The sequence below is a fragment of the Mycetomoellerius zeteki genome, unplaced genomic scaffold (assembly GCF_001594055.1).
Source record: "Mycetomoellerius zeteki isolate Tzet28-1 unplaced genomic scaffold, Tzet1.0 scaffold79, whole genome shotgun sequence".
Taxonomy (NCBI): Eukaryota; Metazoa; Arthropoda; class Insecta; order Hymenoptera; family Formicidae; genus Mycetomoellerius; species Mycetomoellerius zeteki.
Window position 1 is genome coordinate 1,785,526 of NW_017257819.1, and position 23,099 is coordinate 1,808,624.

A 23,099-nucleotide genomic window follows, 5' to 3' on the forward strand; every position below is an offset into this window, starting at 1 on the left:
GCTGATCCAAAAATCTTTTTTTTATGTTTTTTTTCACGATTTTAATATTCGGGCACAATGTAGCACAATTAAAAAAAATAAATTAATTCTAAAAGTTTGGAGCACTTCTAACTTAGTATAAGCACACCAATTATTTTTTTCCCCTGATTATCGCAGTTATATTTTCAATGTATTGCAAGTAATTAAATTTGTTTTATGTAGAAATGACGAGATGCATTCGGCCGATATACTTACTCGGTAGTTTCGAGATACTGGAAGACGCGGTAGACGGGGCGTCGATACATGAAGAGGTGATCTTCGACACGCTCCACCATCATCCTAAAACCACTTCATTCGAAACGGTGAGAACCACTTATCATCACCTACTATTTATCACTGGTTTCCACAGCGGAACACAACACAGTGATGAAATACACGATATCACCGGAATGGGGCAACAGTCCAGGTAGACATATATCCCCAACGATTCTGAGAAAAGTTTTCATCTGCTTTTAAGTGATCAAAGTTCAGCTGCTCATGTTTGTCGATACGCACTTTTTCATTCCTCGTGACGAAACTGGATCGTCAATTAAATCAAAGGACTCGTCGTCCAAACAATTAGTATCGTTCTAGCACAACAAGACGGAATCAAACGAATGTCCGAACCGATCTTCTATTTTCGCAGACTGCTATTTCGCGCCGTTCTCCCATTTACCGCATACTACTGATCCCGCTGAATCGATACGTCCAGCGCAAATAGTCCGGCGACATACAAGTATACTGGAGGATCGTGTCTTCCGGTGTATTCTTCTTCGATCAATAACTCTCAGCTACCCTCTCAATGTCTCGTTCTTCCGGTTCTGTGATCGATTATATCGATCGTTAGACTTGATTGTAATAGTTTGAGGAAATCCAACAATCACCAAACGTCTACGTAATCGACACGATTAAGATAAATTGGCAATGAGAATGTACACTGTATAACATCCGTTGTAAAAAAAAAACGTACTTTGTACTATCACATTTCGTTTCCTCCGTTATTCTTAATTTATATTAAAAAATCGAATATTACATATCTCATATCGATAAATTTCGCGTATTTTTATCATACTAATTTGATGACGCGCGATCTAAATTTTTTGTTGCAATTTTATGAGCGACGCGATCTTTTCTGAGAGAAGGCAGTAGTAAAGTTGCCGTAAATATCTTTCGAACGAACGCGTGAAATTGTAAGATAAGATGAGACAGGTTATCGTTAGCTGTGTTCAACAATTGAAAAATGATTCGCTGTCTCCTTAAGAAGTCTCTCATATTGATGAGAGAATCGCGTACGGACAAGTATATATACGAAGTCGAAACGTTCCGTGAAAGTTATAGTTTTGAACAAAATAAATATTATCACTATGTACACCTAATATAGCTCGTTTTAATTTGTGACCTGGGTAATTTCTACATTTAATTGTGTGTACAATTAAAATATGTAAGCGTAAGAAGAATTATTAACTTTACTTTGAGATATCTTTATATATACGAATTTACTTAACCTACCCTAAACTATCGCCTAAGTTCATCCGCAGTCATTACAGCCAACAATCACCGCAGTGCAACTCACCCCTGCTATCGAGCCAGACCTGGGAGTCGATTGTGTATCTTTGTCGACTTCTCTCACTTTTCGTATTTTCATCTCACATGAAAAAATACGTGCAATTGGCTATGATCCAATGAAAATACGACATCCCTGGTCACAGGAGCAACGTGAAATATGTTGCGCACGTGAATAAGCAACATAACTCCTTTATCTTTACAGAAATACGCAGAATTCAGAAGTACGTTTACCACGTATTAAAAAAGTACATTAAAAAACCGTAATTGTGATCTGTGATAATAAAAAAATGAACGTAACCGAGAGAGATAAAAAGAAATATTATTTTCTTTCATGCAAAAATATCCCGATTTCGGTAGGAGACGTTTATGATACAACAGCAAAAATAAACGAAAAATTGTAAGTATGTTATTAAATATTAATTATCATTTTTTTTTGTTAATTACATATTCACAGTATTACATATTACAGTTAGTTATATATTATTATAGTTACATATTCACAGTATTATATATTATAACAGTATACGTATTTAAAAATTGTAATATACATTTTTTAAACGTTTTTATAATATATTTTACACATGAATTACACACATAAATGTGTGTAATTAAGTATATAAATAAATTATGCTTCATTATAAATTATACACAATTTATAATGAAGCATAATTTATTTATATACTTAATCTATACAATTTTTGAAATGTGCTTCCAGAGATATCAAACGAATCTTGATTATCCTGTAATCGCCTTCTTATTAAATTTAAATTTTTATTGCGAATGTTATTGACGTTTTCGTTTTCCTCTATGCACAGAAGCATAAGAATGTAATCCATTGCTATTAATTTTTTAAAACAAATTTCGAACAATTTCTACCAATTTCGACGCGCTTTGGCACAATTCGACAAGGAATTTCTTACTAAGAGTAATCTCACGTGAGAAATATCGCATTCTCACTATAATGAAAGTTAGCCAATCAAGTGAGAGTTCACTTTTATGATTTTCACTAGATTTCGCGATATACAATCGACCCTATGTATGTGAATGAACTGCCAATATTTTGACTCCAAATCATACCCAATTGCATATAATAATAATTACTTTTCAAGATACAATTTCAATTAATTGACGATTATTTTAATTATCCATTTGATAATTTCTATGGTAAAATTTTAATTCAATTAATTATTATATCCTTGCTTTAAATTAGATATTATTATACTTGTGCTTTTAATATTATTAACACGGCATTCGGATTCTTCTTGTAATTCTAATTCGCTTGTAAATTTGTACAAATTCAATATGCCTCAAAAATCAATAACAAACCCGATGAAATTGCTCTATCTATCTCTTTCTATCTAGTCCTCATAAAATTTTACAAAGTTACACCGAGTAGTTTGAGATTATTTTGTAGTGAGAATTCTAAGGGAGTACGTTCCACTTGACGCTCAAAACGCACGCGAGCATTTGTTTTTGCTTAACATTTGATAAACAATAAGGATAAAATAATTATCCCATATTGTCAAGAAATATTTTCCCTTTTTCGAATTCCCTTCTGTTATTAAATATCAAGAATTTATGATATAAAAAGAACTTTGTGATATAAACTTTATGATATAAAAAAACTAAGAAAAAAGAAAAACATTAACATACACCATATAATCTTCAGATTTTATTAACGATATATACGTTTATACAGGGTAATCCATTTTGAATGTAGATAAATATCTTGAAAAATATAGAAGATACGAAAAAACGTTTTAAATAAAAGTATGGTTTGAAAGGAGACAAATAATTAAAAAAAGTATGCAGTTGCATATTGTAAATTGCATAATTTTTTGAAAAGCAGCTATGTATCTCCTTTGATTCATCTCATTATTCTTAAAAGTATTAAAATATAGTTATCAAAAAAAACGCGATATTTTATATTTAATGTACGATTTACGCGATATTTTATATTTAATGTACGAATGTATCAGAATAAATTATAAAATATCTCGTAAATTATTGATTTTTTGATGAAATACTTTTATATGAAGAATAATCAAAAGAATTATGAAAAATCATACAATTCTGTGCAAAAAAATATCCAGCAATGACCTTATGTGACCTTGAAAAGTTAATTTCTTCGAAAATGATTTTACTTTTGTCAAATCATACATTTCAGATCATACAACTTTTGTCTGAAACTGTAGGTTTTTCTGTTATCTTTCATATTTTGCCAGGTATTTGCTTGTGTTGCATTTAAAATGGACGTACCCTATACAGGATAACATTAAATATAATGTGTATATAGAAAATTTCAAAACTCTTCAAAAAATTAAAAACTTAGAAAATTTAGCAAATACGAAAAATATATTCTACCTTTAATGAAACAAGAAAGTTATGAGGAGTATCATATGATATATATATATATATATATATTACTCCTCAGTATCATATGACACGCTCGATTTTATAGAATTTTGCCGTTCGTGTCATCGACCGAACCAAGGTCATACAACCTTGACACCGCGCTACGAAACTCTCATCGTCAGGTCATCCAAGCTTTAGCCCCGAATACTTCCACCTGTGCTAGACGCTAGAAGTGAAACGATCTCTCAAGATTTGATTTCCCCCACATTTAATCACACATTTAATATCGCTATAATCGTAAAACTGTGAAATAAAAAAAACATTTAATTTTATCACTTTAGAAACTCCTCTTCATTATAAAGTTTTTAATAGAAATAAGAAGAGATTTACTTAAAATGTTAAACAGTGATAAGATATTTTTTCCGAAATCATTTAAATTGACAAGAAAATTTTTAATTAAAAAATTTACTGAGCTTTCAACGTTAGAAAGTTGCGAGACATATTACAAGATTTTTTTACACGAATCTTAATCGAATCGTATCTCATCTTCCTTTTCAATGAAACAATCATTTCATCAGAAACATTTTACTCCAGGCAATTTAAAAGATCCCTTTTTCACTTCCTTCCATTTTCTTTCGAATATCTCTTCAATCTTACGACTACCCTTCGCGCGCGTCCTCGGACACTGCCCCATTAATTTTTATCCATTCACAAAGATCACCTCCCACTATCATGTACCAATCGCTCTCAAAATCACTGTAAACATCTTAATGATCCTTTCTTGAAATCACAAATTTGGCTTCACGTCGCGATTTCTACGTAATAGTACCGCGTGATATCCCTACAAGTCGGGCGTTGCGACGCAAAGCGACCTTGACTTGCTCGAAGGTCCTCGGTTCCATGGACGCGCAACGTCGCGACGTTGCAAACGAATCGGTGAATGGATGGACGGACGAACGGACGGAGCGCTTAGCGTCGGTCGGTGGGCGTCGGTGCAACGATCGGAAAGAACAGAGTAGCAGCGCGCCTAGCAACAGCGTGGATGACGTGCGTCTACAGCGTCGTCGGCATCGTCGCCGTCGTCAGGTATACATTTTGCCGGTTCAAGGGGAGCAGGCGCTTTACTGGGTGCGGCAGGCTGCGCCGCGACGTCCAGCGTCCTTTCCCCGCTGCGACTCCCTCCGCTGCCTATTCTCTCTCTCTCTCTCTCTCTCTCTCCCCTCTCTTTCTCCCTCTCCCGTTCCTACATTCACGTTTAACCGACATCGACATGCTGCAACCCCCTTGCGTGGCCCTGCAAGACCTCGTGGACATTGACGCACCGCGTCGCGACGCGCCACGCTGCACTGGGGCGAATGTCTGCGATGGAATCTGCTGTAATAACGCGCATGTTGAATTTCGTAAATGGCATTGATACGTTCACTAAAACTTTATTTTCGTTTCTAAATACTCTCCAAACAGATTCAAGCATTCGCAGCATTTACAGAATGTGAATACATTATACAAGATATAGTTTCAAATCGAACAATATATTTGTGTGACTTTTTACATGTAAACTGACAGCTACGTGATATATGCATGTATTCTATTTGATTCAGCTCGTACTTTGTATAAACTATTTATCTTCATATTATAAAAGAATATATGTAAAAAAATGAATGAATGAATGATTCTTTATTTAATTTTCTTAAAAACACATAATCTATTTAAAAAATATCTTTTACAAATAACCTTAATTTGAGTAGCATTAAATACTGTATATTCTCTTAACATTCTGTTAAATGGCTCAAGCCTTTTACACTGCTTTAATTTATACGATAAGGCGTTATACACTTATGCCTTCATAAAATATACTCTTTTACGCACATTTTATTCTGTGGAATTTTACTGTACACTGAGAGAAAAAAAATGGTTGCAAGTACTATAATTTAACTATAACTTATAGTCATTTTTTGGGTCAACTATAAATTTATAATTGTTTTAACCACGCACATTATAGCTTCAACATTGAAATATGATTATTACAACTATGACATGTATTAAGTTTTTCCTTACCATGTTTCTTGAAAGCACGTTTCTATTACCTTCTAAAATTTAACTGAATTTTTATTTACAATTTGCGCAAGGTCGAAACCGTGTGCTTTACTGACAATGAGTCATTTACACAACAGACATTTGTGTGAAAATGGCTTAGAACATATACCATTAGAAGAGGAACACGGTGCTGAACGTGAAGCCAACATCTGTGCGAGAGAGAAAGCTATAGAGTCCCAAATGTTCGCAATGCGCATGCGCGACACCGTCGTCTGTGTGAATTGTGTACAGTTAGTTCAGTGTTTCTTACATTCGTACATTACACAGATGTGTAAGAAACACTACACAACTGTACAATTCAGACAGACGACGGTGCTGCGTATGCGCATTGCGAATATTTGGGACTATATCTACCTTTTTCTCTCGCATCAGATGTTGGCTTCACCTCGGTATACGGGTCAGCATAGGCAATTCCTTTTCCAGTAGTATATGTTCTAAAAAAAATGGAAAGAAACTAATGACGATCGTTCGGGATTGCCCCCATCCGACTCGTCCGTCATTACCCTACGTCGTAATAATAACAACATAATAAAAGAAGATGAAAAAAAACTTAATCACCTTTTTACTATATAAGACTAAAATACTCTTCCTCTACTATATAAGACTAAAAATTTTCCGTTTTAATATATATTTTATGACTTTCCACGCAAAGCGAGTTTCACCCCACCTCCTCTCCCCTGCTTAGGGGCGCACAACTTTCCACGTGAAGGGAGGTCCACCTTCCCCCCCCCGTCTAGGAGCGCACAATTGTCTACGAAGAGCGAGGTCCACTCCATCTTCCTCCTTGCCTAGGGGCACATACTTCCACGCGACGCGAAGTCCATCCTATCTCGAAGTCGGATGCTTTTAGGAAAGAGGGGGAGGTGGGAAACTCGCTTCGCGTAGAAAGTCGTGCGCCTCAAAGCAGGAGGGAGATGGACCTCCCTTCGCGTGGAAAGTCAGACGCCCCTAGACAGAGGAGGGCCCCGCTTATATATTTTAAAAGCGGAAAATTTTTGTCTTATATAGAGAATAAAAAGGTAACATTTTTTTTCAAATTTCTTTTGTTAATACCTTTTTAACGAACAACGAGTGATGGCTAAAACTTGTTGGAGATTACTCAGTTGGAGATCACGACCTTGACATCAAGATCAAGGTCATTGGAGCCCCCTTTTATCAATATTTATTACTTTAAAAGTTTTTTCTTGATCGTCAGCAATTTTTATAAAATTAACGGTCGAAACAGTTTCTTAAAAAAATTGAAACAATGTATACGGATCAAGCAGATTATAATAAACATTTTTTCCCCTTTTACACTTTTCCGTAAACTTTTAAGGGGATCCTAAAGACAATTAGTCATAAGATCTGTTCTTTTTCTACCCCAAGTTATGAATTGGTGTACAGCCTACATTCCATAATTGTCCGAAAATAGCAATAAAAACTATTACAGCTCCATCGAAAACGATTTACGTATCCATGTTCCCTAGCGCGAACACTGATATCTAGAATACTTATACCTAATTGCAATGGGCATATACAGATAGGACGCATATATATAGAGTGACTCAGCAGATGAAAGCAAATGCACGTACATGCATCGTACGCGGCGATGTGCGTGCACGCGAGTACGCGTATATTATATCCGTAGCATAGATATCGTTGGTGGCATGACCACAGAAACGAGCTTCTTGTGTGTATAAATAGCTAGTTAGAGACAAACTAAAGAGGCGAACGTGAACCATGAGAGTCGGGATTCATTCACCTGCAGTAAGAGCAGTAGCAACGCCTAACAGTGCAATTACCTTGCTTGGCCAATTTGCTCGTCGAACCGGTCTTGGTCCGTCATCGCGTCGTTAAACTCACGAGGAAAAATCTGGCGATATTTCTTTGCACTTTTGGCGGATTTCAGCGCAGCGCAGAAAAGATAAGGCAGACTGCGAAGCGTTTCCGATATATTTCTACAAGCGGTTTTTCTTTACCGTCAAATAAAATTTAAAAAAACGAAAGTTTTTGAGGTTCAAGAAACAAAGTAGTTAAAAAAGCGAATAAAAATGCAGGCGGTAAAAAATTCTACATTCTAAATGAAATTTCAAACAGGCCAGCTTAATAATTATATGGTATTATACTCGCGATAAACTAGGAAAACCGCATATAATTACAGTATAATTATACGTATAATATATGTAATTATATAATTATAAGTATATAATACATATTTATCCATATTCTTCAATTCAAACTGACTAGGCGCTAAAATTAAAGTACCGCGACTATCTCAATCTGGTGATAGTGGCAACGTATGACACCATGAGAAAAGATTGGAAAAACATTACAATCAGCATCACGTTTTATTGTTGGAGCAACTGGGAATAAACGCATCGGGAAAGCTGAGATAAATTGTAATGTTGATATGTTAGAGCGCATCTCCCTCTTGAGCATCTTTGAGCGAGCTCTTACTGTGCGATGGCAAGTTTCAAAGTCAAATTGGGGGTAGTTTCCAAAGGAACGGCGGGGGTACAAAATCTGAAACTTTACATTTTGGTGGTACAAATTATAGCCTCTTGATTGTAAGGGTATCGACTGATTCTGTTCTGTTGATTCTGGCGAAAGGTACTTTATTTTATACGGAAAATATTTTCTTCAACATAATAAATATCAATAATTAAAAATATCAGTAATCATTGAATCTTTGCATACATAATTTTATATCGATATTTACAAGAGGCAATAATTAGCTTTCACTTTTAGCATGTTGAACGTGCAAATTTTAGGCAGTATAATTCGCTAAATTTAAATGCTTAGAATTGAAAAGACTATCACAACCTCGACATTTTGGTATTAGAATTTTCGTTTTAAAATAATCTAGGAATCTCCTCTTAAGCGTTGTTGTTCCGGTCTTTACGGAACACCCTGTGTACACACGGACGCACACATATACAATGAAAAATGAGGGGTTTCACTAAAAAAAATTAAAAATGAGCATTTTCCTAACCTTGACAAGGTCATTCAAGGTTAAATCAATGATACCATCTTATGTATCCCTCGAAACAACTTTTGTATGAAACATTGTTCTGTAAAATGCTTTGTTTCTGAGATATACGTTTGGCACACTTTAACTAACTTATCCTGTATGCATATACAGGATGAGTCTGATAAAATGTTCACCATGTTTTTCTCGAAAATGATTAGGGGAAGAGATAAAGGAAAGACATCTATTATCAAAATTGTATGATAACTAGAGGAACATACTTTGATGACCCTCAGTAACCTTAAATGTCCTTGGTTTTCATACTACCAATAAAAAAAATTTTTTTTTAATGGGAAAAGGTATTTTTTACTCCTTCTATCGATGTCTTCCTCCTATTTTAATCGTTTTTTAGAAATACGTGGTGAACTTTTTATCAGACTCACCCTGTATATACATTACATATATGTATATACATGGTAAACCATTTTAATCAATACACTTGAATATCTCGAAAGAAGAAGTTTTTTCAAAAAATCTTTCAGACAAAAGTTTTATGGATTCAAAGAGGAAAGAAAATAGTCATGGTGACCTTGGTTGACCTTAAGAAAATGTCCTTAAGATCAAGGTTGCATGAAGTTTTTTGAATAAAATCCTCTATTTTTTATTGCACACTCTTGTAGCTTCTTTCAAGAGCTTTCCAAAACATTATAATAAAATTTTTTCGTTAAGTGCATTTCGAGTTATGAGGTTTAAAAGTTTCGGTACTATCGGTATTTACATTATCTAAGGTGTACTGACGGCTAGAATGTTGCTCAAAGTCATGACCTTGATATCATATGTCAAAATCAAGACCATTGGAAGTTATTCCTCTTATTTTAATTTTTGCATTAAAAATTGAATTTTACCTTAGATAATGCAATTGCCGGCAGTACCGTAACTTTTAAACCTCATAATTCGAAATGCACTTAACGAAAAAATATTTTATTATAGGGTTTTGGAAAACTTAAAATAAGCTACAAGAGTATCCAATTAAATGCAACTTTTAAAAGCCTTGCATGAGGTCCCGAGAAAATTCCAACTGGATCTTATTCTGGGTGAACAGACCTACAATTTGAGGGGAGTAACGACCCATTTGAACGCTTGGAACCTTGCTAAAATCGACCTTGAACTCGAAAGTTCATTTTTTCACATTAATCGGAATATATTTCTTAAGACGTATATCATAGAGCTAAATGAATTATTGCATCGTGTTCAGCGACCAAAAATACATACAGTATCACATTCAAAAGCGGGTTTTGATGAAAAAAAAGTCATTTTTCATCAAATCAAACATGTATTAAAGAAAATCGAACTTTCATTTAAAAATAGTTTACTAGCGATCTATAAATTTTAATATTTTTTGATAAAAAAAATTTAGGGATGTTTTTTTGGCATGAAAAGGAAGCTTTTGAGCTGAGAGACCGATTAAAAAAAATATTTTCTTTTTTTCCTTGTCAGTCTAATATATATATATGTATATATATACACACACAATGTAAAGCAGACGAATGACGATGTTTCTTGAGACTTATACGTATCGATTGTAAACGCACCGTGATTGAAATACAGATGTAATTAGTATTTCTGCGTCTCTGAGTTCAATTGTTTATATGGCTTGCAGCGTCGATAGACGCTTCGAGTCCACGTAATTCATCATAAGAATAAAAGCGCGAGTGCCATTATCAGCACAAAGATATGATCGGCATCGTGTTTGAAAATAGTTTTTTTCTTAGCAATCAAGTCGACAACCTTTCTTCGAATTACCATGGCTTCGTGCTATGAGAATACTCGGTGCTAAATTAACGCCACTTGGTGCGCTCGCTCGCGACAGTGAAGTGAATAAAGTGATGGTAAAAATACTACGATTATTTTTGAAGCGAGAATCTCCTGGAGCTGTACTAATCTCTCATGACTCTTGACACACCGCGCTTTTAACATTACGGATATCCCGCATTACTTTGTTTAGTGTTTCGTTCGCTCGAAATTTACACGTCGCCTCGGATCACCTTACCAGATTGCGCTTTGATTACCGATGTAATAAATTGCGACTGGAAGTGGAAGAAAACCAGCTATAGTTATAATTATAATTATACAGAGCGTTCCTCAAATCGGTTTGTCGCGATTTTTGAGATACTTTTGATGGATTGACAACAAAATGTTTCTAACAAAAATTTGTGAGTTTCTAATAAAAAATTAATTGCATAAGAAGGATTTCAAATTTATTCATTTTTCAATTAAAAAATCGAAAACAAATTATTTTTTGTACATAGAACCATATATTTTTCTTTCCATATTCTTATAATATAAAAAAAGACAAATTCATCAATATAGCATTATGTATCATTTGGATTATTCGATCTCAAGATAATTCAATTAATACTTACAACATAATGTACGATATCGTCGATACTTAAGGCAGTGAGATGCAAATATAAAATATTACAATTTAGTTAAATTTACGCATAACAATCTATTGAAAAGAATGAAACTTTGTACGCGTTGCGAAAGGTGGTATGCAGTTTGAACTTTAATAAATATGCTTGATGCATATGAAAACAACGTTGAATAAACGTAGGTACGTTTCAATTCTTCTTTACGCAACTACTATCTTCAATATTTCGACTACTATTTCTATCTTTAATACTATCATGTTTGTTTATGTTTGAATTTCACTGCTTTCGGTCTCGATGACAAGAATTCGTGAATTATATTATAAATATATATTAATTAAATTATCTTGAGATCAAATAATCAAAATAATACTATATCGATGATTACATAATACTATATTAATGAATTTGTCTTTTTATAAACTACAAAAATATGGAAAGATAAATATATGGTTCCATTTGTAAGAAACATAATTTGATTTCGCGATGTTTTATTAAAAAATGACAAATTTAAATTTTTTCTTACAAACTTGGTTCTTTATTAGAAATTCACAAAGTTTTGTTAAAAATATTTTGTTGTCAATCTATCGGAAGTAACCATGGGTGCCTTCCATTTAATGACATAAGTCGATACAAATATCGTTCTATCTTTCTTTACATTTCTAGTAACAAAGACAGAACAATACTTCTGTCGACTTGTGTCACTAAATGGAAGGCATTCTCTGACGACTGATTCGTGAGAAACATTCTGTATATTATAATTATGATTAAAAAATTTGGATTTTCGAATCGTTTGACTAGCTCGGATATCACTTTTGTAAAAAGAACGCATATTATTCATCACATAAATAGGTAATTTGCATTTTTATATCTTGGAATGCAAAACCAAAACTCTATAGATTCGAGACATCAATTTTCAGGAACTACTTTTCACCTTTTCAAGCTAAGGCACCAACGCACTGAGTACGATTTTCACATTATATCGTAGAGCACTGCAAGAACACTGATCTCATATGGGAAACGGCAAGTGAAGACACACATTTTTTTAAACACGATTTCATTACTTAAATCGATATTTAAATAATCGATATTTAAACGCGGAAGAAGTGATACACGCATCGCAAAAAAGGCACGCACGTAAGATGGTTGTAGGTGGATTTCTCTTTCGGCACGATGCGTGCAGCTTTGCGGCGAGGCAACAACTGTCTTCACTATGAGAAGCTACCGTGCATCCCTCACATACGCATTTCTTGCTCACATACTGTTTCCGTTTCCTTTGCACTCACTACATCGCAGTCTCGTCGCGTCATCCTCTTTCTCTTTCTTTCCTCATTGCGTATTTTCTCTATCCTTTCACTTTATCATTCTCGTCGTTTTATCAGCGTGCTTTATCCGCTTCTCCCTTCTTCCTAAATGAATAAAATAATCTTAATCTTTTCTTTCTTCTCTCTCTCTCTCTCTCTCTCTCTTCTCTCTCTCTCTCTCTCTCTCTCTCTCTCTCTCTCTCTCTCTCCCCGTCGTATTCGTTTTCTTTGCCTCTAGTTTTACCTCTTTGCCTTTTTTTATTCTCTCAATCCTGCCTAGTCTTCTAATGTTTTTCGTGGGGCCTCATCTTGCAGCTTTCTCAAAGACAATAGAAAAATATCTGCATTATTCATTCATAGCTTGCCTCTGTCGATTTTTTCATTACTTTGATGTAAGACAAGTTTTTCTAGAAAACGTTCGTTTATCAAGAAAAACAATAAGAGAGAATTATATTTATTCACTCCAATAATTTCGAAGAAACAAGGATGGCGGTCTCAATTCCTCGAAGAAAATATGCGATATGAAATTAAAGAAGATCGATCAAACATTAACGACAAGAATTAGTTTTAGTTCCTTGAACCGTTCCAAATCTTCTACGAAAAATGACTATAATATTGCGAAAAACCTCGAAGTTTTATCATTTATTACATAAAAAAATAAGATAAAATTAAATAACCGATACTCATTTTTTAATTTCATTAAAATACAAGGGAGATAGTGACGTAAAATCATGATGTCTTATCTTCGCATGGAAATCAAATAGCGATAATGATTCATTTAGAACATTTCAGAATGGATATCGGAACAAAAGAAAAAAGGTATAAAAGTCTAGACTATATGTGTAATAATATGTCGTCAGGACGTAGCCGCAACAATCGTTAAAGACGATTAATCGCGTCCGTTGATCAATCGAGAAAATTTAACCAGAAAGTATAAGGCAAATGTGTGACAAAGAGTTAGATAAATATAAAATAAAACGTTTCTTACAATTAGTGCGATGTAAAAGCAATGGTGACGTAAACATAGAAATAATAACATAATAGCTCATGCTTAGATCGATTCTCTTAGATCATGTACGCCGATGACTCAATCGAGGAGTGGAAATGCGGGAGACTCGTGTCTTCACGACGCACGTCATCGCGAAGAACGTGACACCAAAGCCATCCAGAGCGAATGATAAACGTTCGACCACTTTTTTATCCTAGCTACTTAATCAACCAAGGGTGGTCGAAAAATTTATAATATACTTATAAATATAATACTTATTTTTATATCATATGTTACTATCATACAAGCATTTAAGATCCAGCTAGACCGTTTAAGGCTTTGATTTATGTAGTTTGGAATACCTAATTTTTTAACTATTGGTTTCTAGTATAGTTTTTCGGATCTTCTGACATTACCGAGGACATTATAAATATATATAGCTCTTAAAAGGACCGACGGTCTCAAATATGACTAGCATAGTACATGCGTATGTGTTTATGTATTAACATTAACTTGAATAACATTCAAGAAATATTAGCTGTTGGTCGAACACCTTGCGTAATGCTAATGCCGGCGGTATTGTAACTTTTAAGCTTTATAACTCGAAAAATACTTAATAAAAATGAACTTCATTACAGTGTTTTGAAAAGCTTGCTATCAGCTATTAGACTCCGGAATTAAAAATATGGTGTTCCATTTTAAAAAATCGATGTGACCTTATCGACGCTACCCAAGGTCAAATCAATGGTACCTTCTTATGTCCCTCTCCGAACCATACAACTTTTGTTTGAAACATTTTTCCGTATCTACCATAGTTTTCGAGAAATCTTAATGCATTATTTAAAATGGGACACCCTGTATACTTGCCAATATGCCGGAAAGGGTTAAAATAATCCTCAACAATTAAATTATGAATATTATTAAATGTTATTTTAGTTGCTAATATAAATAAGTTACAGTTTCATTTTTTCTATGTTTATTGCGAGTTTATCACTCTTTTCGGAGAAACCTCTTCAAGAGATACATAAAACCATGAGATTTTTCACTTTTGCGAAAACTTCTTTTATCGCTCATGTAAATCCGTAACTCTTTTCGACAAGAAACCGTGATTCGTTCTGAGATACAACCTTGGGCGAAAGAAAAAGACATTGTGTGATAGAAATTTCTTGCTCCAGTTGAAGTTTCTTTTCTATAATTGCAACTGTATGTAAAAGCGCGTCGAGTACAAGACGGCGGATAGAACAACAAGGGGGAGCACGATCGTGAGAAAGATGAAAAAGGATATAATGGAGGAGCGCGTGGAGGTAGAAGGAAAACAAAAAGAAAAAAAAAGAAATCTTTCTTACTATCTATATAGAGTGAGGAATCGCGTGTAATAAATAGCTTGAATGTCTGAGAGCCGTACGAGAGGCAACTCATTATATTCTCGTCTCCGACGTTTTCTTCTTTTCCATAAACGCGAAAAGAACGCGCGGGCGAAGACCGATAAAAAGACAAAGACGCGATATGTCGAATGCATCAAATGCACGTGGAATTGTTTTCAACTTCGATGATACAACAACCCAAGAAAATTAAATTTTTTTACGTTTTTTTAAGCAAAATTGCCATAAAATTTTTTGGAGAAAAGTTGTTCGAAATGGCATAATATACGACATATATTTTGTCATTATTATATATTATTAAAAGTCCTGACCACCCACGAACCTGGGAAGCTTTCGAACTTTAAAAAACTGGCTTTGTGAACTTGGCATCCGACTTGCAGCAATATTTTTTTTCCGAAAGATCTTCGTATGTAGTTAAATGTAGTAACATTGATTTTGTTTGTAGTAGCGCAGAAAAAAAATATCGCGACTTAAAAAATGTCATCCCCCGACTTTGAAATTAATCAATTTTAAGGATTATTTCTTACAGAAAATCGTTTGTAGTGGATTGTAGTAAAATTATTCTGAATCGAGTCACGCAAGCGGATTTGAGATATCTTGAAAATTAAAAAAATTCATTTTTATATAATTGTTTAAATAATTATATCTCGCGGACGGTGCAACTACAAACGGAAATAATTCTATTACAATCCACTATAAACGATTTTCTATAAGAAACGAGACAGCAGATAATCGCTTCATCGCAGTATTATGTATTTTATAATATTAGTTCAACATATTATAGATATATGATTGTTATTGATTTTTAAAGACTGCTCATATAAATTCTAAAAAAGACTTACAAGTAGGTACATTATATTTTTTGGAAAAAAACATTTATATCACATTATATACTACGCAAAAAAATTAAAGGATCACCTAGTCCGTCCTCAAAAATAGGTAAAAATTCAGAAGAGTGTAACTTCGTCAAAAATGATTATGAGATTTTTAAAAAAGCATTTTAAAGCTTGAAATCTCTACTTTCGAAATCGGTAATTGATATTTCGATCTAATTGGTTTTTTACGTAGCTATACGAACAGAAATGGGTATCCGTCAAATCTGAAAATTTTGTATAAATTTTACAAAGGTCTATGGCGTGAACTAAAAATCGCACACAAATGCAGTTTTCAGTAGTTGAAAGAGTGAATCTTTACCTTCAATTTGCTTTTTTATTGAACGTTGTACGATTTTTTTTCAACAAGTTATTCAACGTTGAAGTAAAAATGACCCCTTTTACTTGAATGTTGAATAACTCAGTTGTGATTAAAGTGACTAAAAATTATGATTTTAATATTAACAAAAATTCCCACTTTACACAGAAATTTTGTTTAATATCTTGGTTTAGGATTAAAATAGATTTTTGTTTATTCAATTAGTAGATTTTGTTCGTTACAATAATAGGATTATAAAGTAAAAACAGAAAATATCAGCAGGAAAGACGAGAAGGTTATACTTATCGACAATAATATTACACTATGAATAACGATGATAATGTCCAATTAATTTGATTTACATATATAGGGTGTCATTCATTTCATTTCATCATTTCATTTTTGCACCGAAAATTCATTTTTACGTAAAAATAAAAATAAGAGCAAAATACAATCGCCAACGGCCTTGATCTTGACAAATGTTATCCATGTCATGATCCTGAACAATATTTAAGGGGATGCTAGAGCGACGGCCGAACTTGATCGAGATCGATAGTAGACTTTTTTAAATTCCAAATTCGATAATAGTGACACTTTCAGGCTGCTTTCCTTTTAGGAGCTTGTGTCGATTTGTATCGATTTGTGTCATCAAATGGAAAGCAGTGTCATTCATTTCTTATATTTATTATATTATATATCGTTGTGTCTCACTCAAACGCATTCATCTGTCTTTATCTAACATATTGCAACGCCATCTCTTGCAAGATCGAACAGCTACTGCTAGACACAATTATTGCTTGGTTTACCATTCCGAATCTTTGCGCTCAGCGTTCGTATATACCAGTTCGTATACGTCATTTGCAGATCGATATAAATCTTTCTTTTTAAGCTTTTAATCTTGGTTTCATAAACTCAGTATTGTTCGTGCACGTAATACGCTTATAAGAGAATGACACGAGGTGTTTTTCCCCGCTTGCTCTGAATTTTTGCCAGTAGATGAGGTATCGAAAAAAAATCGACACGTATTTTGCCGTTTGTTCAGACACTCAATAGTTCAAGAGATATTAAGCTATAAAATTGGTCGGACTAGACACTCTTAAAATTCTAGATCGCCGGGTGTCCGACCAGTTTCATAGCTTAATATCTTAAACTATTGAGTGTCCGAGCAAACGGTAAAATACGTGTTGATTTTTTTTCGATGCCCAACCTATTGGCAAAAATTCAGAGCAATCGAGGAAAAACACCTCGCATCGTTCCCTTGTTAGTGCTGCACTGTTTAGTCCATATGAACTATAAAACTTTTGTATTAAGGAACATCTACGTCAGGCTGACAGCTCTACGAATTGAAAAAATACACTGAAAAAAATTTCTGGTTGAAAATGGACGAATCAGAATTTTCTGATTAAATTTATTAGAATTCTAGTTGAGATAACAGGAATTCTGGTTGATACAATATTTCTGGTAAAATCTACTAGAATTCTCATTTTTACCAGAATAATTATATCAATCAGAATTCTAATTATCTCAACTAGAATTCTAATAGATTTAACCAGAAAATTCTGATTCGTCTATTTTCCACCAGAATTACTATTTAATCCAACTAGACCATTTTTCTCAGTGTATAAGTTTTTAATTTTTTTTTTTTGGATTTTAGTATAAAGTCTATTGCAGCACCACCAAATTTTGCGTCTATTTTAATCCTGTCAAAGGATTTTTTATTCCATTCGGTAAATTCGGGGATTTATATCGATCTGCAAAGTGACAATTTGACCACTTCAGCATCCCCTTAAAAAGTTTTAGTCGTCGGTCGGATACCTTGGGTAATGCTAATGCCGACAGCTTGTAACTTTCAAGCTTTATAACTCGAAAAGTACTTAATTAAAAAATATTTTATTATAGTGTTTTGGAAAGCTCTTAAGGTGAGCTACAAGAATATGTAATGAAAAATGGGAGGTTCCATTAAAAAAAAATTACCTTGTCCTGACCTTGATAACGCCACCCAAGATCAAACTAATGGTACCATCTTATGTCTCCCTCGAAGTCATGAAACTTTTATTCGAAACATTTTTCTCTAAAATGCACTGTTCAAGAGATATTTGAAGTCGTCATTTAAAATGGGACACCCTGTGTACATAGATACGTTAGAGACGCAATATAATACGTTTTTTTGTAGTAGTACATCGAACGGACCGTATAAAACAAGATGTAAGTATATATCAAGACAAGGAGATGAGGAGTCACGAGAGAACATGAACTTTTTTGATTATACGCACTATAAATTTTCAAGCACGCACCATTAACTCGCCGGTAGGTGAAAATCTGGCTGAATTGATGAATCCCAACACACACAGAAAGTAAATAATATTAATAAATTATTTCGCGAACTATGTTGAAAGTCGTTTCCGATGCTGTGCAATTACATGGATAATTGATAAAAGAAATTAATAGCAAAGTTTGAGAGAATAAAAAAATTCATATTCATTAAGATTCTCGTAGAAAGAGAGATTCATACTATTTCCCTGTTAAATACATAATTATAAAAATTAATCATAAAAATGATTTATTAAAAATAAATAATTAATAACAAAAGGAATAATTTTGAGTTTAAAGAATGGCCTTCGAAGTAATTACTGACCATAGCAAAATTAAATGGCAAAGATGCGATTTGTACAGACAATGCATCGTAAATGGATGAAATCACATGCAACGCACCATTAAAACGGAAACAGATAAAAAAGCGTAACTACTATATGACTGCGAAGAGTAAATTGTCGCTCAGGATACATAAAGAATCAGAAGATTGATTGTCTGACGAACAGATCGCAACCGCTTGATCGAATCGGAATGGGCGCTCTTAGTTTTGCTCTTCTCTTCACGGTTTTTCTCTATCTGTTATCATCATTGTCGGTGAGTATATTTTGCCAAATTACGTTGCTCGACGCAACATGTCGCTTTAAGTTTGATTGTATTTTTCTCAGAACGCATATAATCTTGGAAAAGTGACAACAACTGAACAATTAAACGATTTCGTCAATATTATTAAAATACCGAAAGAAATTCACAGTAATAACAGGGAAATCGAATTAGAGATTGTGGATGGCTCTATGAATCCGTTGATAGTATCAAAACCTGTAGCCTCCATAAGAGACCCAACGAAACTGAACGTAGGTTTTCAAGCTAAAGTTGAATCGAAAAATCTTCCATTAAGCCCCATTCGAGGAGACGTCTCAACGAATGTCCAGCTTGCGAATCAAGCGAAATGGTTACAAGACACACTATCAAGCGAGAGTAAAGCTTCTAAAGAATTTTCGTCGGAAGAGGAATGGATTAAAAATCCGACGAGGGGCCCTAGAGACAGGGAAGAAAAACAGAAAGAACGTGAATATTTTTACCTGTACGTTCCAGATATTAAAGATATATTAAGAGATAAGTTTACCAAGACGAGTATGCAGCTTGGATTGGATGTCGGTGTCACATCGAAGAAAGACACAGACGAGAACGCGAATAAGATCGATGGCTTGGTCATCAATAATCGCTCGAGAGAGAAGAAAAATTACATCTGGCTCTGTAAAAGATTAATCGATGGATCGTTAACGAATTTGATACAGAAACTGCGTGGCAAGGACTGCGTGAAGCTCCCGAAGAGTGAATTTTATCTTGAATCAAATACGAAGAACGTGAATTGGAAAAAGGACGACACAGTTAGACTGATAGGATTAAAAATCGGGACGAAGACTGGCAACGGAAAAGATTACAAAGACTTCGGGAGTGGAAGTAACGAAAATAAACAGCGGAGCGGAGCGATGGACATGATCGAAGCTTCAATTTTAAATACTTTGGCTAATTATGATGAATCGAGCATGAAAGCGATCGACAAACATGGAACGGATCTAAACATCAAGATGCCTTTAGTCGATGGTAGAATCGCTAATCTCTTGCGCGACGGTAAACTTTCGCTATCCGCGTCAACCGCGTTAAAAGTGTGAGAGAATGATAACTAATCTGTCTGTTAAATTTACAGCTTCGATTAATTATTTAATTTATACATATATGTATGTATGTATTTATATATATATATATATATGTATACAAAAAATAAAGACATTACTTAAACACATTTTAATTCGGAGATTCACGAGGAAAAAATACGGAAGCTGAAATATGTACGCGTTATTAAAATAGCAAAGCTTGCGTTAAGGATTAGATGTAAAAGAAATATTGAAGTTAAATAAAGTACTTAAACAAAATACTCTTGCCGGACAGTCGCAAAATTCGTTCAAACCCGAAGCATGGGACTTTAACGTACAAGACCTACCGCCCCTTTATAATTCCACATTAGCCTTTCCTGAAGAAAAAGGATTCCAGATCCGGTCTGAGATCAATTCCCTCGACTTATACTCAAGGTTGGAGCGTGTGACACGGCCGTTAAGACACAATAGATCATTTGAAACTGTTGTAGCACATAATTAATCTTAACAACAGCAGCCGCGGCGCGGATATTCGCGGCGACTGACTGACGACCTTCGTACGGATAACCAGAACAAGATCGAAATGATTTTCCGCTTTCAAGCTTCTCTATCTTATAGTGTGACGTCTTGTAATATGGTATGATGTCGACAATTTATAAATAAATTAGCAAGGATCGCAAAAAATCGCGAAAACATTACACTTGAAAATTGTTAAGAATCAATAAGTTTCTTCGAGAGTTTCTTCGACATGACGCGCATTGAATTATCGCGCATATTATACGGGGTGTCCCATTTTTGATAATGCATTAAGATTTTTCAAAAACTATGTATATAGGAAAAATGTTTCAAACAAAAGTTGTATGGTTCGGAAGAAGACATAAGAAGGTATTGATTTAACCTCGGGTGGCGTCTTCAAGGTCACTTTGAATTTTTTAAATAGGAGCTCCCATTTTTCATTACATATTCTTATAGTTTACCGATCGACTCTTAAATGCTCAGAACATGACCTGGATAACACTTGTCAAGATCAAGGTCACAGAAAGTTCCTCTCTTATTTTAATTTTTACATAAAAATGATTCTGAACAACGTTCAAGAAGTTTTAGTCAGACATCTTGGATAATGCTAATGCTAGTAAAACTGTAACTTTCAAGCCTTATAATTCGAAAAGTTTCTAATGAAAAAGAATTTTGTTATAGTATTTTGAAAAGCTCTTGAGATAAGCTACGAGACCTCTGTCCTCCCAACACGCCAAAATAAAAAAAAACGAATAGCTCAGAATAAGGAGCTATTTATGAGCTGTTGAAACAAATTTCAAAATTTGTTAATTTTTTCCAATTTTTTACGATTTTCCCAAAGTTTTTTATTTGCGGTTTGCAAACATTTTTATAAGCATCGAAAAAATATTTTTAGTATTGTTGGAACATTTCTGAGTTAAATACCGTAAAACAATCCTCGATATCATTTTTTGTTTAGTCGGAAAAAATTAATAAAGTTACTTCTAAAAAAAAAAAAAAAAAACTATTTTGCGATTATTTAAAAAATGAGAAGGGTGATAGAAAGAAAAACGGACAACGTAGTCGTTTTCAGCGCATCAAAATCTTACGGAACATCTTTCAAAGTTCAAAGCACAAGACTCCCCCCCCTAAATTTTGTCGGCCTGTGTTATTTATGACAGATATTTCAATTTAACGCCGGAACTACATTCTTTCGCTGCTATGCTTGACGGAAATGTGAAATAAAAGAGGAAAGGATGCGTGACAAACGTGAGAGCGATGCACTAACAACTCGTATTCTCAAATGCCACCGTCTCCGTCGGCAATTAATAAAGAAGGATATTAAAAAAGTGTCGATTTTCGCCACCAAGTTACATCTGTATAGACCTTGAAATATCGTTGTATGAGTCCTCAAGAAACAGGAAATAACAATAATTTGTCCGAGAAGTTTGTCTGAGAACATTGCTAGAATGGCTTAAATGAACTAAATGATTCTCATCAGCTTTGACTGTATGTTTGTGTTACTTTTACCAAATAAAAATAGCGAATAGTTCTTAAACTGATCATATTAAAGGGTTAGGTGATTTTGAATTTGTAATTGCGAAAGAATCTGTACATACAGAGTAAGAAAAAAATATGGAAACCTTGAAAATTCTGGAAAAATATAAAAGATATCGAAAAATATTTAGTGATGTAGACAGTTGAGAGCAAACGCAGTTCGAATTAGCGTATATATATTCAATAAAACTGAGTATCAAATTTATATTATTTCTTTATTAATACGAACGTTTCGACTTTTTTTTAAGTCATCTTCATTTGACATTTTTATATTTTTATATATCGAAAAATGTTTCAGATGAAAGTGGAATAATTTCGAGAGGGACGTATTTTGACGTGTTTCACGTCATTATTTTTCTAGATAGAGGCACCAAAAAGATAGGAATGCAGAAGATAACGTTCTCCCACGGATAGAGAAACTATGCCGAATTCTGTTACAAAACGGGTGCTTGCAATCGTACTCGCGCGACCGAGCGACCAATGACTTTACCTATTATTATCAAACAAGATAATGAGATAACACGGCATATCGGAATCGACAGGTGATTTTTGCTCTATTTGATTCTTAATAAATTTCTGATAATAGCATCGCATAATTCAATTCGAACTTATTGTTCAGTAAGCTTATAGTAGATGTGGAAATAAGAATAAACATGAGAATAATTTACGAGTCGAAAATTAAAGTTCGAAAATTAGATTCGTCAAGACGAAAATTACGTCCAATGAAAAAATACAGTGCGATCGATTGCGGTAGCACAAGACGCTAAATGCGGAGAATATTTTACGATCAGAAGAAGAAAGAGAG

At 34.0% G+C, this 23,099-nt stretch overlaps 2 protein-coding genes across 4 annotated transcripts in view; one reads left to right on the forward strand and one right to left on the reverse strand.

Annotated features, from left to right (window-relative positions):
* Fak (protein tyrosine kinase 2 Fak) overlaps positions 1-23,099 on the reverse strand; it is a 40,452-nt gene that overhangs the window by 16,001 nt on the left and 1,352 nt on the right. For 2 of the 3 annotated variants that reach the window (XM_018459089.1, XM_018459088.1), the window contains exon 1: positions 235-876. The exons of the other annotated variant lie outside the window; for it this stretch is intronic. In XM_018459089.1, the coding sequence (XP_018314591.1) occupies positions 235-317 (83 nt within the window). In that variant the 5' untranslated portion in view covers positions 318-876. Of the gene's footprint in view, positions 1-234; positions 877-23,099 lie in introns of those variants that run through there. 3 annotated transcript variants of the gene reach the window in all.
* On the forward strand, positions 19,093-20,290 carry LOC108729791 (uncharacterized). The gene is made up of 2 exons (XM_018459091.1): positions 19,093-19,181; positions 19,253-20,290. Exons 1-2 carry the CDS (start codon positions 19,119-19,121, stop codon positions 20,258-20,260), a joined length of 1,071 nt encoding a protein of 356 aa, XP_018314593.1. The 5' UTR covers positions 19,093-19,118; the 3' UTR covers positions 20,261-20,290.